Source organism: Rattus norvegicus, chromosome 19 (genome assembly GCF_036323735.1).
Source record: "Rattus norvegicus strain BN/NHsdMcwi chromosome 19, GRCr8, whole genome shotgun sequence".
Lineage (NCBI taxonomy): Eukaryota > Metazoa > Chordata > Mammalia > Rodentia > Muridae > Rattus > Rattus norvegicus.
This window is the reverse complement of record NC_086037.1, coordinates 31,646,793-31,667,651: the sequence shown is the minus strand read 5'-3', so window position 1 is coordinate 31,667,651 and position 20,859 is coordinate 31,646,793. Positions and strand designations below refer to the sequence as shown.

At 46.2% G+C, this 20,859-nt stretch overlaps 1 protein-coding gene across 7 annotated transcripts in view; it reads left to right on the top strand.

Moving 5' to 3' along the window:
* Positions 1 to 20,859, top strand: part of Fto (FTO, alpha-ketoglutarate dependent dioxygenase) — a 408,263-nt gene that overhangs the window by 197,360 nt on the left and 190,044 nt on the right. For all 7 annotated transcript variants that reach the window (XM_039097565.2, XM_039097564.2, XM_039097566.2 and 4 more), the window contains one exon: positions 3,262 to 3,386. In XM_039097565.2, coding sequence (XP_038953493.1) covers positions 3,262 to 3,386 — 125 coding nt within the window. The remainder of the gene's footprint in view (positions 1 to 3,261; positions 3,387 to 20,859) is intronic.

Sequence of the window (20,859 nt, the reverse complement as noted above, 5' to 3'; positions counted from 1 at the left end):
GATGGGGCTTCAGTTCTCCAACACTCTCATGCCTTCTTTCATGATGCAGGAGTGCACTTGCATCCGGGAGCCCCAGCAAGTGGTGCCCCACTGAGAGGGAACCTGAGCAAGTGATGGCCACTGAGAGGGAAGCAGGCAATTTGCCTTCACTGGGCGGTCATCAGCTCATCTTTGAAGAGCACCATGGTTTCTCCATCTTTCTTTAGTGTGTACATCTTCTAGTTTGTTTTTTTTTTAACATGGGCCAGTTTAAAGAAAAATGTTACATGGTGTGTAGCTTGCAAGGGCTTGAGAGAATGCCTGAAGCCCAAGAAACTACCTCAGGGTTCTGGTTATCGTAGATCATTCATTCTTGGCAGTGTCTGTTGTAGCACCTGGTGAGCTTCCCGGCTTCATGGACTCATCGAGTGACTAACTGGACTCTCTTAGGAGTCACCCGTTGCTCCTTTTGCTCAAAGTGCTTCTTTTTCGTGTTTCTTTCTCATCTGTTATTTTGATAAATAGTAAGTGGTTCGGTGGTTTGTAGGGAAGCAGTGTTAGACAAGACCGAAGCCTCTGCTTCTGTGGAACTTCCTTGTACACACCTCCTCTTCCTCCTCAGAGAGGCTCCTCACTGTGTGGAGAACCGGATTCTCTGGATACAATTGAAGTGAGGGGAGGGGCTAGGGCACACTAAAGACACTTCACACATTATGTCCCTCACATCTAGGTCCTATTGGCTGTCTGTTGTCTTTTGTTTAGGTGAAGACATGTATCCACACACAGGCATGATAGTACACAATATGATTTTTGAGGCCATGTTCAACTTCACCTGTGTGATGTAGTATGTTCCAGACAAGAGACAGAGCTGTTATGAGTAAGACAGTTTGAAATTAAACATCTTCTAGATTAAAAGCCACAGGCTAGCAGCTGCCTGGGTTTAGCCCATAGTATTTATTTATTATGATATTAAAAATGCTAATGTATTTCTAACATGAACAAAACTAGCAGTGTTCACACTGAATAACAATCCCGCACCCCGTGCGCACGCAGGCCCCCTGGCAACGGGAGTTTGTCTGTCTGTATTCCTAATTTGGCCCTCTTGAGCCAGCAATGTATGAAGGGCACAGTTGTGGCCATGTGACGAAGCACGTGTTCTCCCTAGTCACCTCTGCTTCACTTGTTCTCGTCCCCTGTCTGCCCTGAGTGGAAAATGTCACTCCTGGACCTGGGTTGCAGACCATCTACAGAAAGTCAGCTTCCTCTCTGGGCTGGAGATCTGAGACATTACTTCCATGGAAGCTGATCCTGGCGTTATCTCCCAGGATTGTGCATGTTTAGATCCTAGAGGCACGAGTCAGGGGTTCTTATCCCCGCAAAGGACCTTTCACAGTAGAGATTTTGTCTCCTGTCTTGGTTTTGTGCAGACCAGATGATTCCGTTCTGAGCATGAGAAGTAGATTTTGATGAGTTTTTTAAAATGTCAGGCCTTATTTAAAAGACAGGGGCAGCTCAGATGATTTGAGGAACAGGGAAAGGCCTGACAGGGTGCTCATGAAAAACAGGCACATGGAAACCAAGGTGTGCTAGAGGCTAAGGTGCTCGATGGACGGCCTCTGAGGATACTCCTGTCTTCCTCCTCCTCTCAGAGGGACAGACTCCTGTACCCTCTTCAGGCGGGTGGGGGCGGGGCTGTAAGGACGTGCTGTACAGGAACCGAGTGGAGCAGAGATGGGCCTCCAGCTCTGTGGATGCTCTGCAGCTCTGAGCCAAACCAGACACAGAAGGCCTGAGCTGAGCCTAGAGCACAAGAGGACACTCTGATCCCACTAACGTTCGCTTTGGCCAGTTCATTCAAACAAACAATATTTTTATAAATTCAAAGGAAACCAGCTTCATTTTGATCATGTCTTTAGAGCTGTCTAGATATCTGTGACTTGTATTCTATTTGACACATTTATCTTTGGGTAAACTAGTGTTTATGTAAGTGGTATAGAACCACTGATTTGAAATTAAAATAACATCCCTGGGCTTGGCAAGACAACTCAGCAGGTAAAGAGGCTACGCCTGACAGCCTGAGTCAAGATCTGGGGACCCACAGGCAGAAGAGAACCAACTCTCACAAGTTGTTCTATGGTTCCCATATACATGCTGCAGCTGTGGCACCCATGCATGCACATAGATACACACACATGCATGCATATATACATGCATGCATCATGCGTGCATGCATACTGAAGAGACAGTCCTGCAGTTAGAATAGATAGATACTGTTCTTGTAGAGATACTAAGTTTGTTCTCAGCACCCGTGTCAGGCAATTCACAACAACCTGTAAATCCTGGTCCAAGGGACCCAGCACCTCCCTCCCACCCCCTGCACTCACGTGTACATACACAGGAACACACACAAGTACACATAGTTTAAAACAAAATAGAAAGCTTTGGGAGTTAATAACAAATAGTAACATTTACAAATCTTTTTTTTTAAAGATTCATTTATTCATATATATGAGTACACTGTAGCTGTCCTCAGACACACCAGAAGAGGGCATCAGATATCATTTTACAGGTGGTTGTGAGCCACCATGTGGTTGCTGGGAATTGAACTCAGGACCTCTGGAAGAGCAGTCGGTGCTCTTAACCACTGAGCCATCTCTCCAGCCCAATATTTACAAATCTTAAAAGATGTTTATTGAGATGCGCTGCTCTGTCCGATTTTTATGCCCCTGCTTGTTTCTTTGCGAGATCTTGATGTGCAGCAAGCGAGTAGAAAGAATGACCTCACTCCCCGCCCTCTAACACGGGTGGGAATCAAAGTAATGGCTCAAACGTGAGGGTTCATGCAGAACGTCCCGCCGGGTCGCAGGAACAGAGGGAAGTCACAGCCTTTCTTTCTTTCATTTTGTTTTTTTTTTTTTTTAATGAAGGTAAAACAAACAACTCACAGTGACCAGTCAGTGAAATCATTCCTAATAACAGCTCATGGTTGGCAACTCCCTGGAAGAAAACCGCTCGTGTGCTGAGAAAACAGGAGTGAGCACTCGCGGCGCCGGACGCGTCTCTTTAGGCGATGGCGCGTTGGAGTTTGCCCTGTGTGCCATGTCCATTGATTAAACCCAGAATATATGCTGGCCATTTCTGACATCATTTACCGTATTGATTTGTTAGCAAGGGAACTGTAATAAAAAAGCCATTGATTTACTGTCCTTATTTGCTTATGGGCTTTTTTTTTATTATTAATTTTTCACTTTTTCTTTCTCTTTTGGGGATCATTTCTTCTAGACAAATGCCGTGCTTCGTGAAGTTAAGAGAGAGGGGCTCTCCGTGGAACAAAGGAGTGAAATTCTGTCTGCCGTCCTGATCCCACTCACCATGCGCCAGAATCTGAGGAAAGAATGGCACGCCAGGTTTGTGCTGCTCTGAGGTGGGGCTCGCTATCCCTGACCGGGCTCAGCCTGTCCCTCTCATCTGTGGGGCCATAGGAAATAACCAAGGTTAAGATATTCTGAGCTTTCCTGCCCGTGGTGACCTCATCAGTTATAATGCTGTGGTCCCTGTGCGTGGACAAGTCTCCGATAGTGTAACATCTAGCCTACAGGTTTGCGTCTTGCACATAACGTGGCTTGAGTACCTGAAGCCCAAGCGCCCGTCCTGCCCGGCATTCCGAGGCTAGCCTTGCCATTCAGCTAGGCAGATGCCTGGGAAGTTCGCCGGGTCCACCATCCCGCACACTGGCAGAGCGTTTGAAAGTAGCATGCTCATCAGCCTGCCTCATTTTCAGAATTGGCTAAGGAGAGGTTCCTTTTGCTTCAGCCTGGTTTCTTTGTGCATGAAGGTACCTGTGGTTAGAAAGCCGTCGTGACGGAAGGAAGGCTTGTGTAAATCATCAGTTCTGACGAAATGTGCTTGCTGGCGAATGCTTGCCTGAAAAACAGTTGACATCTAAGGGTGGAGCCGGCTCCTCCAGATGTTGGGATTCTTCTGCATGCGTAGCTGGTCAGCTGAGCTCTCGTTCATCTCTGTGCAAGAGGGAGGCGTCGGGAGGTGTCGGGAGGTGATGCTGTGTATTGTTCCACAGTCTTACTTGAGGCCTAGAAGTTCTCTGTGCCTGGGAGTCAAAGGATTTTTTTATTGACAACCACAAGATTCTCCAAAAGTTCGTACTGCAAAATTTACAATAACTGATAGCTTTACCAGTAATTATGATCATAAAAACTAGATGTGTTGGAAAGGAGTGAAGGCACGAGCAGCCTTTTCCGAGAAAGGCATCGAGAGCTGTTATATTGCTTCTCACCGGGTATCAGCAAGCTGCTCCCTCAGGCTGTATGATCTCTGTCTGATTCAGACTCGTGTTTAAAGGCAGCATCATAGTTTTCAGTAGTGCCCTTTCTCAGTGCGTTCATCGTAAATGAATTTTCAGCAGCACTGACTGGCGGACGATTTACCATTTAACTTACAATAATTTCATTTTGGCTTTTTTGTGTTACCGTTATTATATTTGCATTATATATTTTTAAAATAATGGACTATCAGCATTGTGGCATTGGAAAGGTTTTTCTCTCTTTTTTTTTTTTTTTTTTTTTTGCTACATTCTGTTTTCTTCCTAGTGCTACCAATTAAATCACAAAGGAGGGAAGAATGTGTTCCTCTGTGTTCTTTCTCCCATAGTCTCTTCCCCCCAACCCCTGAAAGACAGCCCAACCCACACTGCACGCTCACCAGGGATGGCTGTCTTTTGTCGGGTGCATATAGTTTGTTACCAGTAATTTCCTATGACATCAACTCATTAGACAGTGTGGCCGAGATGGCCTGTTTAAATGGAGTCTGGCTTCAGCGTTTCTGGTCCTTTCCTGCTAACAGTTTAATCAGGAGCTGGAGCCAGTGTTGAAGTTGATGTAGTCTAGCATCTGAAACAAAAATTCACAAGTCCTTTGTGGTGGAGGCGGAGGGAAGAACGGGCTTAGCAGCTGACACTGTGCAGACCCTCTTAAAACCAAACACCTGAAAGAGAATTTCAAGAGGTCGATGTCCCGAGAGCTCCAAAGGCAAAGTGTCCTCAGAGTATTAAATAACCGTCCGCCTCCCCCACCCTCCTGTGCCCCCATTTGATGTTTCCCATCTCGGTGCCCTATCTCAAAGCCTCATCCATATGAGCCGGATAAACAGACGGTCACCATATCCCTCTCTTTCCTCATCAAAGCTTCACCCGGCGTCTGGCACAGGCCGGGCCTTGCGTGGCTGTCCAGCGGGTGGTGGTGAAAGTTATAAAACATCCCAGAGAGTGCCTCGCTTCCTTGCTGCTTGCTGCCTAGGTTTTAAAGATGGGCTTATTGTGTGCTTAGGAATCGCACAAAGGAAAACAAACACACACACACACACACACACACACACACACAAACACAAACACATACACACACACACTTTAACAGAAAATAATTAACACTCACTAGAGGGCCAAGCAGTAGATTACAGCCTTTTTACCTTCGTCAAAACTATCAAGGGACCAGTTAGGTTAGATAATAGATTTTTTTTTTTTCTTCAGAAAGTTGCATCCAGATGACTCTGGTTAGCTTATAACACACATTGAGCTGTACATTGAGAACCCAGTCAGCCTGACTCCCACTGACTTCAGTCCCCCATCCAAAAGTCCTTTCCTCAGCAGGTTCATCTGCCACCATGATCAACAGAGAACATTTTCAGTGACACTTGTAACTCAGTCATAAAATACACGTCCCTCTCTCAGGCTAGAAGTAGAGCCATTGTCTGGGACTCTGCATGTCTGAAACCAAAAGCATATGTTCTCTGTAATTTAGCTCCTTGAGCAAAGTGTCAATTCTGCAGTGACTTGGGGTAACTGAGTTTGTCACAGTGTCACACAAGCCTGCGATTCTAGAGGCACTTCTAAGCGCTGTTGGGTTTCCTTCCCCAAACTCGATAATCTTATAAACAGCCCTCTCCAAATAGGCTTATTAAGGCTGTCCATTCATGTCCCCATCAGGAGCACCGTGTGAATGCCCGGCAAGTGTTAACAGAAGAGGTACCGAGTTTCTGAAGATTTCCCTTTGTTTATACAGTCCACTCTGCCTGACAGACAGCTTGTTATAGCTTTTAAAGAACTGGGCAAACCCTCTGATCTGACCCCTTCTTGACCTCCGCAGCCCAGAGGTCAGTCTGCAGCTAATAAAATCCAAAGCTCTTAGGGTCTACTGTAGAAGCAGGCAGAAGAAAGAGCAGCTGCAAGGACTGAATATCCCAGGATCGGCTGCTTTGGGGTCACTGTCTGATAATGAAAATGATTACCAAATTATATGGAAGTTTAACCGCAATAGTGCGAGAGAGGAGGGCGGAGCCCAGCGTATTAGGTTTGATAAATGAACTGTGAAGAGGCCCATCTGGCTCTCCGCATCCTTCCTCCCCCTCGTTCCCTACCAAGGGGAACATTTTAGAATAACAGCAGTACACATAGACTCAATGACCCATGCACGGAGCTGCAGCGGATTGAGATTTAATGGTGGCAGTGCAAGGGATTATCATTTGAAAAGTACACCAAAGAAAAGGTACAGTCCAGTGTCCCTGCCTGACTTGTTTTTCTAGATAAATATCTAAAAACCAGCGCCCCGGCTTACTTTGTACATTCCCCAGGATATCACCTGGACTACTGAAAATGCGGAGGTGTTTATGGTGTAATTACCCACGTTAAGCTTCCGGGATGAAGCGGCCCCCTTTGCCTTGAACATGTCAGAAGGAGCACCCAACATTTTGTTCCTGCTTGCTCGGTTCCAGTGATGGAGGCTAATGAAAATGTTTTGCAAAAAAGTGGGGGAGGGTATCCATTTGAGTGTCTGACCCGCCCGAGTAGTGTCACAGCCCTGGGTCTCTGTGTGGCTCACGGGCACTGTTGTATTCCAGCCAAGACCTGGCAGTTTTTCCTGAAGAGATGCACTGTTTATCCAGCGAGTAAAGTTTGTTCCCCAGTATTCATTCCACAAACACAGAGTGCCCTGCGTCAGTGCGATGCTGGACACCACACAGCTCTGTCCTTTTCTGCAAAGATGACAGTCACCTCATGACTCTGCTTTCTGAGACAAGAACAGTTTTACTTAGCAAACATCTGTGTGTGTATGTGTGTGTGTGTATGTAGTGTGTGTGTGTAGTGTGTGTGTGCATGTGTGTGTGTATAGTGTGTGTGCGTGTGCGTGTCACCTCATGACTCTGCTTTCTGAGACAAGAACAGTTTTACTTAGCAAGCATCTGTGTGTGTGTGCGTGTGTGTATGTAGTGTGTGTGTGTGTGCGTGTGTGTATGTGCGCGTGTGTATGTGCGCGTGTGTGTGTAGTGTGTGTGTATGTGCGTGTGTGTGTGCATGTGTGTATGTAGTGTATGTGTGTGTGTAGTGTGTGTGTGTAGTGTGTGTATGTAGTGTGTGTGTAGTGTGTGTGTGTAGTGTGTGTATGTAGTGTGTGTGTAGTGTGTGTGTGTAGTGTGTGTATGTAGTGTGTGTGTAGTGTGTGTGTGTGTGTGTGTGTGTAGTATGCTTCACAATGCTGTGTCTGTGAGACCCTGCTCTACAGCCAGTTCCATGGGCATGGGGACATCACAGGTTACTAGAGAGGCAGTGAAAGGCAGTCACGGGTAGTATGGAGCTGCTCTGTGCGACCTGCTCAGCTAGCGTGTGACCATAGCAGTCTTAAAAGACTAGCATGCGGTGGCATTGAAAGCCCTGACTCTGAGCTGTATCGTCTGGATAACAGAAGCCTCCCCTAGACTGTAATTATATTGAAATAGAAACAAAGGCTACTAAATGTCACCCAAACCTGTACGTCTCTGGATTTGACTTGACTGTGTACTGGGGAGGAAGGTATGCAGGGAGGGATGGGAAGGCTCGGGCCGCCCACTGAATGCTTGAGAGTGAACAGCGCTGCCCATTGGCAGGCACTGCCTTAACTTGTTGCTGAATGAGGAGGAAGCACAGCCATGAGAGCAAGGTCATCCATGGGGGGGGGGGGTTAAAGCTGGAGATATAACCCAAAGAGAATAACATGGCATCTGACCCAAAAGCCACTGTTATGAAGCACACGGGGAGTGATGGTTCAAGGCTGCGCAGGCCTCACACTGTCTAGTCACAGCACACCCCCTACCCAAAGCAAAGCCCCGCTGTCTGAACTAACCACTCTCAATTTCCCCTTTCCTTACAGTCATTGGCAAATACTAATTTCTTTCTGTATCTAAAAATTGGCCTGTTATGAACGATTTTATAAATAAACACAATTTTTTTCTGTGTAGCCTAATATCGGGTTATCCATGTCATGACATGTAAGTACTCTATTCTTCCTGGTGTTGAATGATATTTCATCTTATGATTATGCCTTATTTTACTTACTAAGTTATCAGCTGTCGGACATCTGGTTGTTTACTTTGGGACTCTTATGAATAACACACCTCTGAGTATTCATGTGCATATTCTGGCAGGTTATGAAAAGGCATAGCATAGCTCTGGTTCAATAGCAGGCATTCTTAGCATGTGCAAGGTCTGGGATTCAATCTCCCATAACAGACTCATGCACACGTATGTGTATGCACATATGCATGTGTAGGTGTGTACATGTGTGCACACATACTGAGTGATATTTCTTCTCTATTGACTTGACTCAGTGTTCATATTTATTTCTCTATCACAGGATAAGCAAAGTATCTGTCAGCTTGTCTGACACTTAGAACACCTGCAGCCAGAATCGTTGTAGCATTTAATAGTCTCTTCCATTGCAATAATGTCCCATCCCAGCAAGGGGCCTAGACAGTGTTCGTGATGTGTGCCCGGCATCTGCCAAGGCACCTGGCATTCCAACGGACTGCATGAAATCTGTCCCAGTCTATCCCTGTGCTTCTGAGTATTTTGTGTTTTTTTGTTGTGCCTTTATTGCTGTTGCTTGTCATTAACCTTGCTGAGTTGGAACCTTGAACATAGAAGGAGGTCTAATATTGGGGATGAATGGGAGTTATTTCTCTGACCTTGTCAAGGGCAGAACACTTACAGCTGGAAAGATGGTGAGATCTTGAACCCAAAGCTTTGGACATAGGCTAGTTGGGAAAGAAGACACTGAGGACTCTGCCAGGATCAAGACAAAAAAACACAGTCTCATTCTTGAGCCAGTCATTCCTAACTTCCCTGCCTTGAGTGGAAGAGAAGTAGGTCCTGGTGAGAAGATGGCGCGTCAGGGAGGTTGGGTCAGGCTCAAAAGGCCACTCAAAGGCTGTGTCTCTGAATGAGGTTTGAGTTTAGTCCATTGGGGCCACTCCTGTGGCTTCAGGTCTGTCTCGGCTGCTCTGGGCAGCTACCTTGTCCTAGTTTCCTACTGCTATCCTGAGCCTAGGTGACATCCCATTTGGGCCACAACTCACTTCCAGTTGTGCTAGCAGTATGTGTAGTTATTAGCCCTCGGGTACCCTGAGAGGTGGAGACACTCACCTACTGAGATCCACTGTGACCGTGTCATCTGACTACGTCTGATGATGCCCTTCATGCTCCAGAGAGTGGCTGATTCTTTGGACAGCTAGCTAGCTGGGCACTAGGAGTTTTAGCATGAGTTTGTAAGTCACTATACTTTGCCAAAGATGAATCAGGACGGCACTAGGAATACACAAGGGAGGCTTGAGAAGCTGGGAGGCACTGGCCTACCAAGAGCCATTGGTTATGTTGTTGTTGTTGTTGTTGTTGTTAGTTTTTTCTTTAGTGTGTCTGTCCTTCTCCTGTCTCTGGTCTCTCCCACCCTCAGCAAAAGAACATCCTTGGTGTCCTTGAACCGGATTACTCCATAAAACTGATAACGCCATCAAGCCCCTCATAAATGTAGGGATTAGAACATTATATTCAAGGAGAGTAAGGACTGATGTTACCTTCTGTCCAAGAGGCAGCAGCTGACCTTTAGGTGGGCAGTGGTGTTGTTATTACTGCCATTGTTACTATCATTGGAACAGCTTTACGGGGACAGAAGCCAATTGGCTTCTGCATATCTTACTTATAAAATCAACGTGTGGGCCGGCGAGCTGGAGCTCTGCCAGGCTGCTGATTATGATGAGTCGTTGGCTGATCTTCTGGACAGTACTTCTTAACTTGTGTGAGAAAAGAGTTACTCACTCATCGGCTTATTCAGCAGGTATTTCCTGGGGGGCTGCTGTTCTCCAAGCCCTGCTCCAGGCTTTGGAAAGACAGCCGTGGGCATAACTGAAGAGCTGCCTCCTCCTTACGGAGAGCTTCTCCTCTCCTTGGGGGTGGGAGGGTGGTAGGCACTGTTTACCCTGGGCGAGCCTGCATAGTGTGTCTGTAAAATGCACAGAGCTGAGTAAACAGCTCTCAACAGATCTGAACCAAAGCCATCCCGTTCAGTTTAAAGATAGCAAATTGTCCTGTCTGGGCTTCCCCATACGTGGTCACTTGAGATGACTCTTTCCTTTGTAGTTGTAGAGGCCCCCAGAGAACAGCAGTATCCTCAGGAGCACCGGCCCAGGGATTCCACACTAATTGTCACTTACCTGCTCCCTGGCTACAGCTTACTTTCCCAGACATTTGCCACCTTTTAACACCTTCACTCTAAGAAAGGTTTAAGTTGAGTCCAAGTGTTGTATTGGGAAATCCCCCTGAAGAGAGCACTTGTAAAACCACACCTGTGACATAGGTGTTGGGGATTATGGGTGACAATGGGCTGTCCTTTATCAATGGTTGTTATTGTTGCTGTGACTGGTGTGAGTCACTTGTCGGTTCTGTAAATATTTACTGAGTTCCTAGCTGGTACTGTCCTAGACCCTGGGGCAGCAGTGATGAGTAACCCCTGATTAGAAGGGGATTGTGTAACACAGAGCAACAAATACACAGAAAGAGAATGAGTCACAACTTCATGGAAACCCGGGTCCCAGAGAGGAAAGATGGGGATTCTCCTCAGGTGCTCTAGAGTGACTCACAGTAAGCCGGCCTCTGTGAGGATTACCCATCCTCTGCAACACCGTGCTGGCTGCTGGTTGGTAAATAAACTGCCCACCCTTGAGAATAAGCAGGAAGGAAAGAAAACCATGTTTAATATGGTATAGGGCTTTGGATAGAACCTTGCATGAGATTCCTCATTCTCAGTTTTGAATGTAGGACAAAGCAGGTTTTTTTCCTAGAGCAAATTGTGTGACGATGACATAGTGGTTGTCCATGTAGGATCCAAATCATACCGTCGGGGCTTGAACTTGGCTCCACTTCCTAACTCTAGGAAAGGCACAACTGAAGATCGTACTAGACATGTTACTCAGCTTCCTCTGAACCTCACTTCTTCTGTTAGTAATTTACCTGGGGATAATGGTGGGACCTACTGTAAAACACCTAGGACAAAAACCCGACACACATGAGGTACTCCGTAAGGTCATCCTCATCATAGGTCAGGTGGAAGTTTGAATGCGAATGACCCTCGTAGGCTTGTGTGTTTGAATGTCTCATTCCCAGTTGTTCTGGAAGGATTAAGAGGTGAGGCCTTGGAAGAGATGTGGTCTTGGAGGAGGTGTGACCTTGTCAGGGAAGGTAGGGTAGATCTGGAGGTTTCAAAAGACCCTTGCCAGGTTCAGTCTGTATGGCTCCTCCTCAAGGATCAAATGCCCAGCTCTCAGTTACTGCACCAGCACCATGTCTTCCTGCCATGTTGATCCTGGAGTCATGTACCTCCAGTTTAAACGCTCTCTCCTATAAGTTGCCTTGGCCATGATGGTGTCTTCTCACGGCAATAGAATAGGGTCCAGATGGACCAAAAGAACAAAGTGAAGAATGAACGCAGTCCGTCTTTCAAACTGCCCTCTCCTTTGACAAAGTGTCTTGATGCCAAGTCCCACTTGATGCCAGCAAGTACCCAGACCTGGTACTGCTGAATGGGGTTTGGAGAGGAAGCCTAACCTGGGCTAGTTCTTCTCTGGGCTTGGGCTAGGTATTCTTACCTATAATTGACAGATGTACGTATGGCTCCAAGCTTCCTTAGCATCTGGGCGTAAAAATCTAGGCAGTCCACAGGCATTTTGGATCAATTCAACTTCACCTAAAATACAGCGTCTTGATCCACATGACCTCCAGGCAGAGGGCATCCTCCAGCCTGGGTCAAAGATCCTCAAGAGCAGCAATCATGGACATGGCTTTCTCCGTTCTTTCCTTAAAATCTGGGGTGGAGCCACTGTTAGCCCTAGTGACAGCCAGAACTAGCTGAGAACTTCTGAAGCTCCAGGAAATGTTCGGTGTTCTCTGTGACGAGATTGCAGCACAGGACACAGAGCACCTCGCCCAGGGCAGCTGCTGGTCAGTAGTAGAGATGCAACCTAAGCCAGCATGCCAGGCTCCACTGCTGGGAGCACAGCGGCCAAGCCGTCACACACATGTCACCCAGCCACTCGCATGCTTCAGTATGTTGACTTCAGTCTCACGGTACAGGACATCCAGTGCTTTAGGCTCTTCCCTGCTGTGGAGGTAAGCAGGTGTGTGTCCGTAAATCGGTATTTCCTCTGCCAGCTGAACACACCTCCCCCTTCCAGCTCTGAGTGCATCTCTCCGTGAGGCAGTTGTCTGCAGCCCATGCTGTATGAGTCTCGCCGCCATTAGTCTTTTAATGGGAAGTCTCCACCTGTTATAGCTATGTTGTTTCTTTTGTATTGATCGCAATCTTTTCAGAAGAGAGTGGGGAGGAAGATGAGAACATCCAAGTTTAGCCTGCAAGACCCTGTACACCTTCCAGGTCAGGTAATTTCGGGGCTGTGTTAATCAAGGCCGAGTCGAGCAGGTGCCCTGAGGTGGAGGGGAGCGATTTCTCTGCTCCATCAGCTGCACAGTATGTTTATATCTAGGAAACAACTTACTACATGTGAAGAATAGTAATTTTATTCTATCTTAGGGGTGTCCCCAGTGTATTTTACAAATTTACTTTGGAATGAATATTCCAGGTTATAGATAAAAGTTTAACTGGTTTCGGGTTTCGAAAGTGCCAGGGTGGGGGAGAACAGCACTGCCGGCCTGTAGGGGACACTGTTGCATCATTTATCAGAATCCTCCAGTCTCTTGTCCTAGGACAAAAACAAAACAAATCTGAAAATGAAAATAGGCCAGTCACCTGAAAATTGCTCATTAAAACCGTTTGACGGGTCCCAGTTTCAGGCCTGCGTGTGGCTTCTCTGGTGTCGGTTGCTCGGGCAGCTCAGGATTCCAGGCACAGACGGAACCGGCTTGCCGTGTCAGGGAAAACACAGTGATTGGCATGACTTCTGATGAGCCGCCTCTGTTGCCACCCCTGGACTTTGTAATTTAATAAACATCCATGTTTTGTTGATCACCTTCATGGGCTCCTGAGATATGCCCGCACTGTTGAAAAGATTTCCTGGAAGAACCTTTTCAGAAATCTTGATTCTCTACCTTTTGTGCATCCTTCACTGCCAATGGTGTTTGTCTGTTTGTGCCAGTTGTAGTTCCTGGCAGGCTCCCCTGGGGTGGGGGTGAGGGGGCTGAGGTGTCACTATACCACCCAGCTCCCTGATAGCCTCTGGTTTGGTGCCCATCCCCTTCTGCTCTGTGGCTCTACCCACTTGCCCCATGGTTTAGCCACAACCACCCCCCCCCCACCTTCCTGTCCGGCTTGGCTTCTTCTGTCCCTGTACATGAGGCCTGCAAAGTGACTACCATGAAGCCTCAGAAAAGCCCAGTTTGTGCTGAGTGTGTGTGTGTGTGTGTGTGTGTGTGTGTGTGTGTGTGTGTGCGCGCGCACACACACACACACACACACACACACACGGCAATCACACTGCTAGCCTCCTCCGGTCCCTGTTTCACCATCAATTATGCCATGTGTTTCGTCCAGTTGGCGTTACCCTCCCAGTGTTAATTATAACCTACAAGACTGTTAGAGTTAATTTTATGGCAAGCATATTGTCTCTTCAAGGCTCCATAGCAGCTCATAAATTATCTTGAAGGTAAAATGTAACTTGGGGAACCAGTTATGAAAATTCCATCCATCTCGCTTAGAACTGCAGCTGCTACTGTCAGCTGCCTAGCTGCTGCATTGTGAAGGAATTATGGTGGGTCAGGTTTAAGAGGGTAGGCCCAGGCTGTCATGGAGGAGAAAGGCTGTCCTGGCCCTGTCAGACAAGTGCCTTCTGCCAATCCCTAGTGGTTTCACTTTAGAGGCAGACAGAGGCAGGTAGCGCAGGTGGACAGTCCCCAAGCTGTCTGTATTCATTACTTTACAGAGACTTGCAGGTAGGTAGGCAGGGCCTTTCCTCCCCTCTGTTGTCATGATGTTAGGCATCACCCACAAAATGTGAGGGAAATAACTTTATAACTCACCCCGGCTTGGTCCAGGAGACTGGCCAAGCACTGGGGAGGAATCTCCAGGGCCAGCCCCTCCATCAGCCCCTTGCTGGCCTCCCACACGGTGATTCCTATCTTACAGAAGCCCCAGGCTTGAGTGAGCATTTTATTTGTGGTTGTTATTTTTCATATAATCTGATAAAAGTGAGATTTCACTGTGAACGTACTCTTAAATTGCCTACTAAGTAAATTAGCGTGTTATCTTGTTGGGGTAATAAGCATACTCCTTTGCCATCCCCTCACGCCGAGCTGAAGCTTTACATTTCAGCCCTCGGGACTTTGGCATTATTATTTTTAATGACTGAACACAAGTCTTTCATTTAGCTTGTTTGTATAGTCACTGTAAATGATCTTTCTGCTGCCGGCTCTCCATTTGCCTTCTGCATGTTATGCCAGCTTTTAAAGCTTTGAGGGGGCCTCTGAGAGTTGGAAGCTGCGTTAAGCACAGCATCTTCTAGTAGCCCTGGAAACAGGCTGTGGCAGAAGAGTCAGACAGGGTGTGAGGAAGGTGTGCGTGTGCGTGGAAATCTGAGTGTGGGTTTGAGTGATGTCACGCAGAGTGTTGTGGATGGCAGGTGAGAGTCCTCAGCGGTGTGGGAACCGCCACTCCCCAGGCTGCTGCTGTCGTCTTTCCCCTACGCGTTGCTGGGTAATTTGGTTGCATCCGTGCTTCTACTGGCTTCTGTAACCATGGCGCCTGAGACCACTGTGCCTAGGTTCTGTAATTAAGCTAAGGAGACCTGGCAGGACACTCACAGAGGTAAAGTGCTGTCCAGTGAGGCTCTGGGCTTTATGGAGGAGGCGCTCGAGCTCTTGGTGAGCAGGCGTGAGAGTTGGATATTTGCGTTCCAATAGCAAACCCAGTTGTCCCATCCGTAGGGCCTGCAGAGGTGGAGGAAGCCAGGGGGGCGGGGAGGGGTTGAGGTGAGGGGATGTCCCACTGTATTTGAAGGGGTCTGTTTAGCCCTGCAAGGAAGACTGGACTTCTTCCCAGTTTCAAAAGGAAAAAAAACCAGACAAATAAAACACACGTTTTCTTGGAGCGAGAACCTACACAGAGAAGGATGTCACAAGTCCACTGGATGCAATAGTCCCCCGGTTGGAGTCCCTGCCATCTTGTGAGAGTGGAGGAGCTGCAATCCAGAGCATCGAGGATGTCCATCTCACTGTCAGAAACCTCCTCACACCACCCAGCTTCACATAGGTCTGTAATTAACATAAATAAGACTTAAACATACTTGACCTGGTTGCGGTCAGTATGATATTTTACTGTAATTGCACCAGGCTGCTCTGGGCTATAGAGGTGTGGTTTGGGGAATGTTAGACGTGTGTGTTTGATCATCTGTTAGAAGAGAGAAAAACAAAACGATTGCTTTACTTGAGTAAAGAGAACGCAGTAAGGTATTAAAGTAAGCCAGCATTTCCAAAAAATTCATGCAGTTCTATAGCAAAATGAACATAAGGTCAGAACTCCTATGGAAGAAATGTCTGTAATCAGTGTTTATAAACTCTTCATGTATATCCAGTGCGGCATGCACGAGGAAGAGGAGGAGGAAGAGGAGGAAGAGGAAGAGGAAGAAAAGGAAAAGAAAGAATATTGAATGAGAATAACTTGTAAAATAGTCTTTATAACCAAATCCATTCTTACCCAGTGTCTTGGCAGCTTTTTGGATAAATAATGTCTTTTCCAAAATCTGTGTGATTGCAAAAAGGAAGAGCAAAATTAAGTGGCAAACGATGCCTCTCTGGGTTGTTGCAACCAGAATCCTAGGAACAGAACGCACAGGTGGACGGTTCATTGGCTCTTTGGGCAGACGACAGCGCTGTGCGCTTATTGCTACATTGGAATGCATCAAAGAGCACATGCTCAGCCTAGCTATCTTTCCCTTCCCCCATCCTTCCTTTCTTCCTTCATGTTTTCTTCTTTGAGTAACAGTTCATTTAAGCATTTTTTAAAAGTATATGCATGGTGTTCTAGAGGCATGTGCCAGGAAAAAAAAATGAAATGATACATTTTATACAAAACTTAATCCACAGCCACGGATGGTCCTGTTCAGGTGCTTTTTTAATTATGAGGTAAAAGCCAGCCCCACACGGTAGGAAGTCATCGTAATAAATGGAGTGGAGCTTTGGGCTTCAAGCATCAAACAGGCTGTTACTAAGGAGTTGAGGCACTTTGTGCTGTTGGGGAGTCTTCAAAATGCCCGAGACATCTGAAGCAAGCAAAACAGTGGGCTCTTGACAGTAGGAATGGGTGCAGTAGGCAGGCTTTACGGGAGGGCCACTCTGGACTTCCGTAGTTGTGGAGAATTAAGTGACAAATGTTTGCCCTCAATATAGTCACGTGAATACAGTTTCAAGATCTGAATCTCAAATCCAAGTACTTCTTCACAGTTCCTAAACTCAAAAGGTGATAGTGTCCCAAGGAGGCAGCAGTCGCTCAGATGATGCATTTACCCCTGGCTTGTGTCCGCACTGCACAAGTGGGACAGTCTTTTTAGGAGGTATTAGCAATCCGTTATAATAATACTTTCCTACCTCCCCATAGTGGGGAATTGTGAGGACCTCATGTTAGGACCTCAGTGTCCTGACATAGTTAATTATCCGTGGATAATGGTTTTCAGCCATCGCTATTGTGAGGGGTACAGCTTTGTCGTTGAGGGTTATTAAAGGTTTGCGGACTCAGGTGTGGTGCACCTAGGCACGTTCCTGCAGAAGCAAGCAGCTGTGTTTTCCATAACATATTATACATCACAGGGTGCCTCCCATTTAGTACAGCCTGGCTAATGATGCAAGTGCAGACCTTTATGTCCCGCTCTATATTGTGATAATGTATTTACTGTAGAAATGGTAGCTTGTCGTTCGTAAGTCATCCATCTTTCCTCATGCCAAATGTATCACACGAGACTGAGTTAGCATGGGGGGGTCAACACATATTTAAACCAGCCCACTGGATACTGTCACTTTTTCTTCCTCTTTCAAAAAGGCCTCTTCCACCTCAAGACTGCCCCCGACAGTATTCAGATCTTCTGGAACTTAAACAAGGAAGAAGGAACAGTCCCCAGTGTTGAGACTGGAGTGTGTGGCAGGTGAAGTAAGCTTTGTGACAGCCATAGGCTTGGCAGCAGGCTGTGTAGTCCCAAGGCCTCTGGGACAAATGCAGGGTTGACCGTGGGTTCGAAGGCATCTCCCAGCCCATCTAAGATTATAACCAAGCTCCTGCAACAAACTGGCAGATGCTTTTTATTTTTGAAAGTTGTATGATTTGCTTCACTGGGTGTGTATATAAAATACCTTAAATTTATCTTAGAATTTTTTTTAAATATACAATATCTTACTATTAACTATAGTGTCACCTTGCTATTCAATAGATCTCAAAAGCTGTTTTTTTCTTTCTACCTGGAGTTTAGGTTAGGTTGAGAAAGGACAGTCGTCATATTGGATCCATGGTTCTCAAATAACATTGCTCGAGTATCAGACTAAAATCATGATGCCTTTTTGAAGGTCGATTTAATGAGCAATACTAAAAGATATAATGCTGTAGTCTGTTTACAAATGCAGCTAAAAATTAACGATGGTGGATCCCATTGTCAGAGTGGAGGAGGTGCTGGCCATACAAAGTACTCCAGCCCCAGAAGTCTTGTGCTTCGGTCGTCTCTGTGCTGTGCTTTCTAAGAGAGACATCATGCTGAGGGGACGAAGAGCACCAGCTAACTAACTCCGGAGTCTTCGCTATAGGCGGGCGTGGCTTTCCATAGCTTTCCACAGCTCCCGGTTTCCCCCACATCGCGTTACAGCTCAGGTGACTTAAGACCAGAGAAAGCTCCAATGTACCCAACAGAGGTGCAGGTTCTGTGTAGCCACGGCAGGCTGCAGCCTGAGCAGCCCATTCTGGTGTCTTTTTCTTCACTCCATTTTTTTTCTGTGCCCCCGTAGACTAAGACACATTAGTTCCATTCACTGAAGAACAGATCTGGAGAAGCGTGCAAAAGGTCACTGCTCATTGACTGCTGGGATTGTGTCCTGTGGCCTTGGTTCCCCTGGCATCCTGGACATAGTCTGTAAGAGATGTCTTAGGACTCGGAGTTCTTCATTTGAATGTGAGGCGGGAGGGAAGTGCAAGGAAACTGTAACCACTGCCTCCTCCCTCAGAATACATATACCATTAGGGCGCAAGGAAGCTACATCTTGCCTTACAAAGGCCTAATGATTGGGTTCCTGAATTCTGGTTCACTTCCGAACCTCCTAGGTTAATTTTTAGAGTATGTTGCAAGACATCCTACCTTCGCGCTTAGGCAAAATGGCTTCATTTTCCCCTGGTAACTTCAGATCTGTGCCAAGTCAGAGTGTACTCTGGTGGAGAATTTCAGTTGGTACACTCCAGTCAATAGTGTGGTTACAGTCCCCAAACTGAGAGACAGTGAGTTAAGTCAGGAGGCTCAGAAGTCAACCACAAGTCAGGAACCCAGCCCCCAGGACAGTGTGCAGGTGGGGAATGTAGGTCTCTCAGTTTCCCAAGCAAGACTACTGCACAAACAGAAGTGCTTCTGTGGCTTTTGATTTATCTTGATCTAAAGTCCCAGGAAAAATGCTCAAATAGGCAAACACTGTCATTACTGTCTTATCTGATGTTTTTCCGAGCCAAAGTATGTCATTTTCTTAAGTAGTATTTATGACATTGCACAAGGAAACCTGACTTGGGTGAGGTATTAAGGTTTGGAGAAATGAGGAATTAGGGCACTTCAAACAACAACAACCCAAACGGTCCAATGAACATTTCTAAGTTACCATCCCTGTGGGCCTAGAGTCAGCATCGACAATTATGTAAAAATGACGAGATGCAGAACAAAGTGGTTCCAAAGAACTGATCCTTTCCCTCATCCCTGCTGGCGGCCAGGGGCTAAGACTCATATCTCGTGCCATGATAATCTACAGCCATTTAATTTGCTAACAAGACTTAACTGATCTGGACCTGCAGTCTCCTCCTCCCCTTTAATCAAAACAAGAAGCATTTGGCTTTGGACAGTGAGGGTTGCCTCTCTTTCGTTGTCCAGTCCCACAATTTTTTTTTTTTTCTGGCAGGCTGAGATGAAACAGAAAGCTGATATTTGGAGCCACTGGAATTGCAGGCCTTGTAATTTAGAAATATCCATTTTATCCCGTGTAATTTCTTCTCTAAGATTCCTCAGTCTAAATCTGATACAGGTAGGAGCCAAGACAAACAGTAACCATTTATAGTCACCCAGACCAGTTTGAATTTCACTCTAATGTAGAGCAAAGAGAGTTTTTGGCTTCGATTCAGGTGTGTAACAGGGGTAGAAAATGCATTTAAAATTTAGCAGCAAATGTTACCATATGTTTCCATAACAACTACAAACTTTTATGTCAGAAAAGCAATCATATAAACACGTAGGAATCTTGGAACAGTAAACTATTAATTTACCAAATATAAAAATCCAGTATGAGGGGGTTTTTATAGCCACAGAAGCCATGAGGGGCCCAGCATCCTGTGAATTTCTCCATTATGTGGCAGAAAATGCTGCTGGTTGGTTAAAATGAGCAAAGCTTTTAAAATTATGGGTACAGTGTTGCTTCTCCACAGGGTGTTTTTTTCTGAAACAATGTGTGGTGGTGCCAGCTATGGCTGATTTCCCTTACCGCATTGAACCAGTAAAATAGCCGAGTAGCTGCCCCTGTGCGCAGACACACACACGCACACACACACACACACACACACACACACACACACAATATGCAGTGCCCAGGTACAACCTGGCTCTGACTCTTGGCACAAAGTGTTCATAGATTGTGGATGTATATGAAGAAAATTCTCCATTTTCTCTCAACTCTCCATTTTTTAAGTATAACAGAGAGAGTAAGGGCCAAATCTGTTTACTCACACTTTAAGAATGAATTAGGGGTTAGTTGTTGTAACTGACAGTTCCGCCAAGAGAATTCAATGATCTCTGATTTCCACGTGGGACAAAGAAATCATCTTGCCAGAGGATGTGTTAAAATTGGGATCCAAAGGATCATCTGAAGGAAACCATGATTTCTTTCCTTAACCTTGCTCAGAATGAGCAATGCGTTGTGACTGTTTTCCTAGAACGTGAAAACAGTATTCTGTCATGTAAGGTGAGGCGAGGCACCCAGGCTGTCCTGAAACTGTAATATTGCTGAACATAATGATTAGCGAAACTTGCAGTTAAAAGGAAAAGAAGGCAAAGAGAAATGGCTGAGCTGAAACTTAAGTGCGTTCAGACAGGGCTGGTGCCTTGCAAAGGCCTGATTTACTTTTGAGTACATGGGGGGCTCTTTTTATACCAGAAAACCCAATGCCCCCTTTTCTAACCAGACCAAGGAGAATGGTCCTCTTCCTCCCAGTCCTGTGTGTTCTGTGCTAGAAAGCATTTCTTCAGGTGCTGATGCCATCAGAACCTAGCTTTGGTCCAAAAGCTCCCTAACATATGTCTGACTATCTAGTAGTATGAATATTGATGGTAATAAGAAAG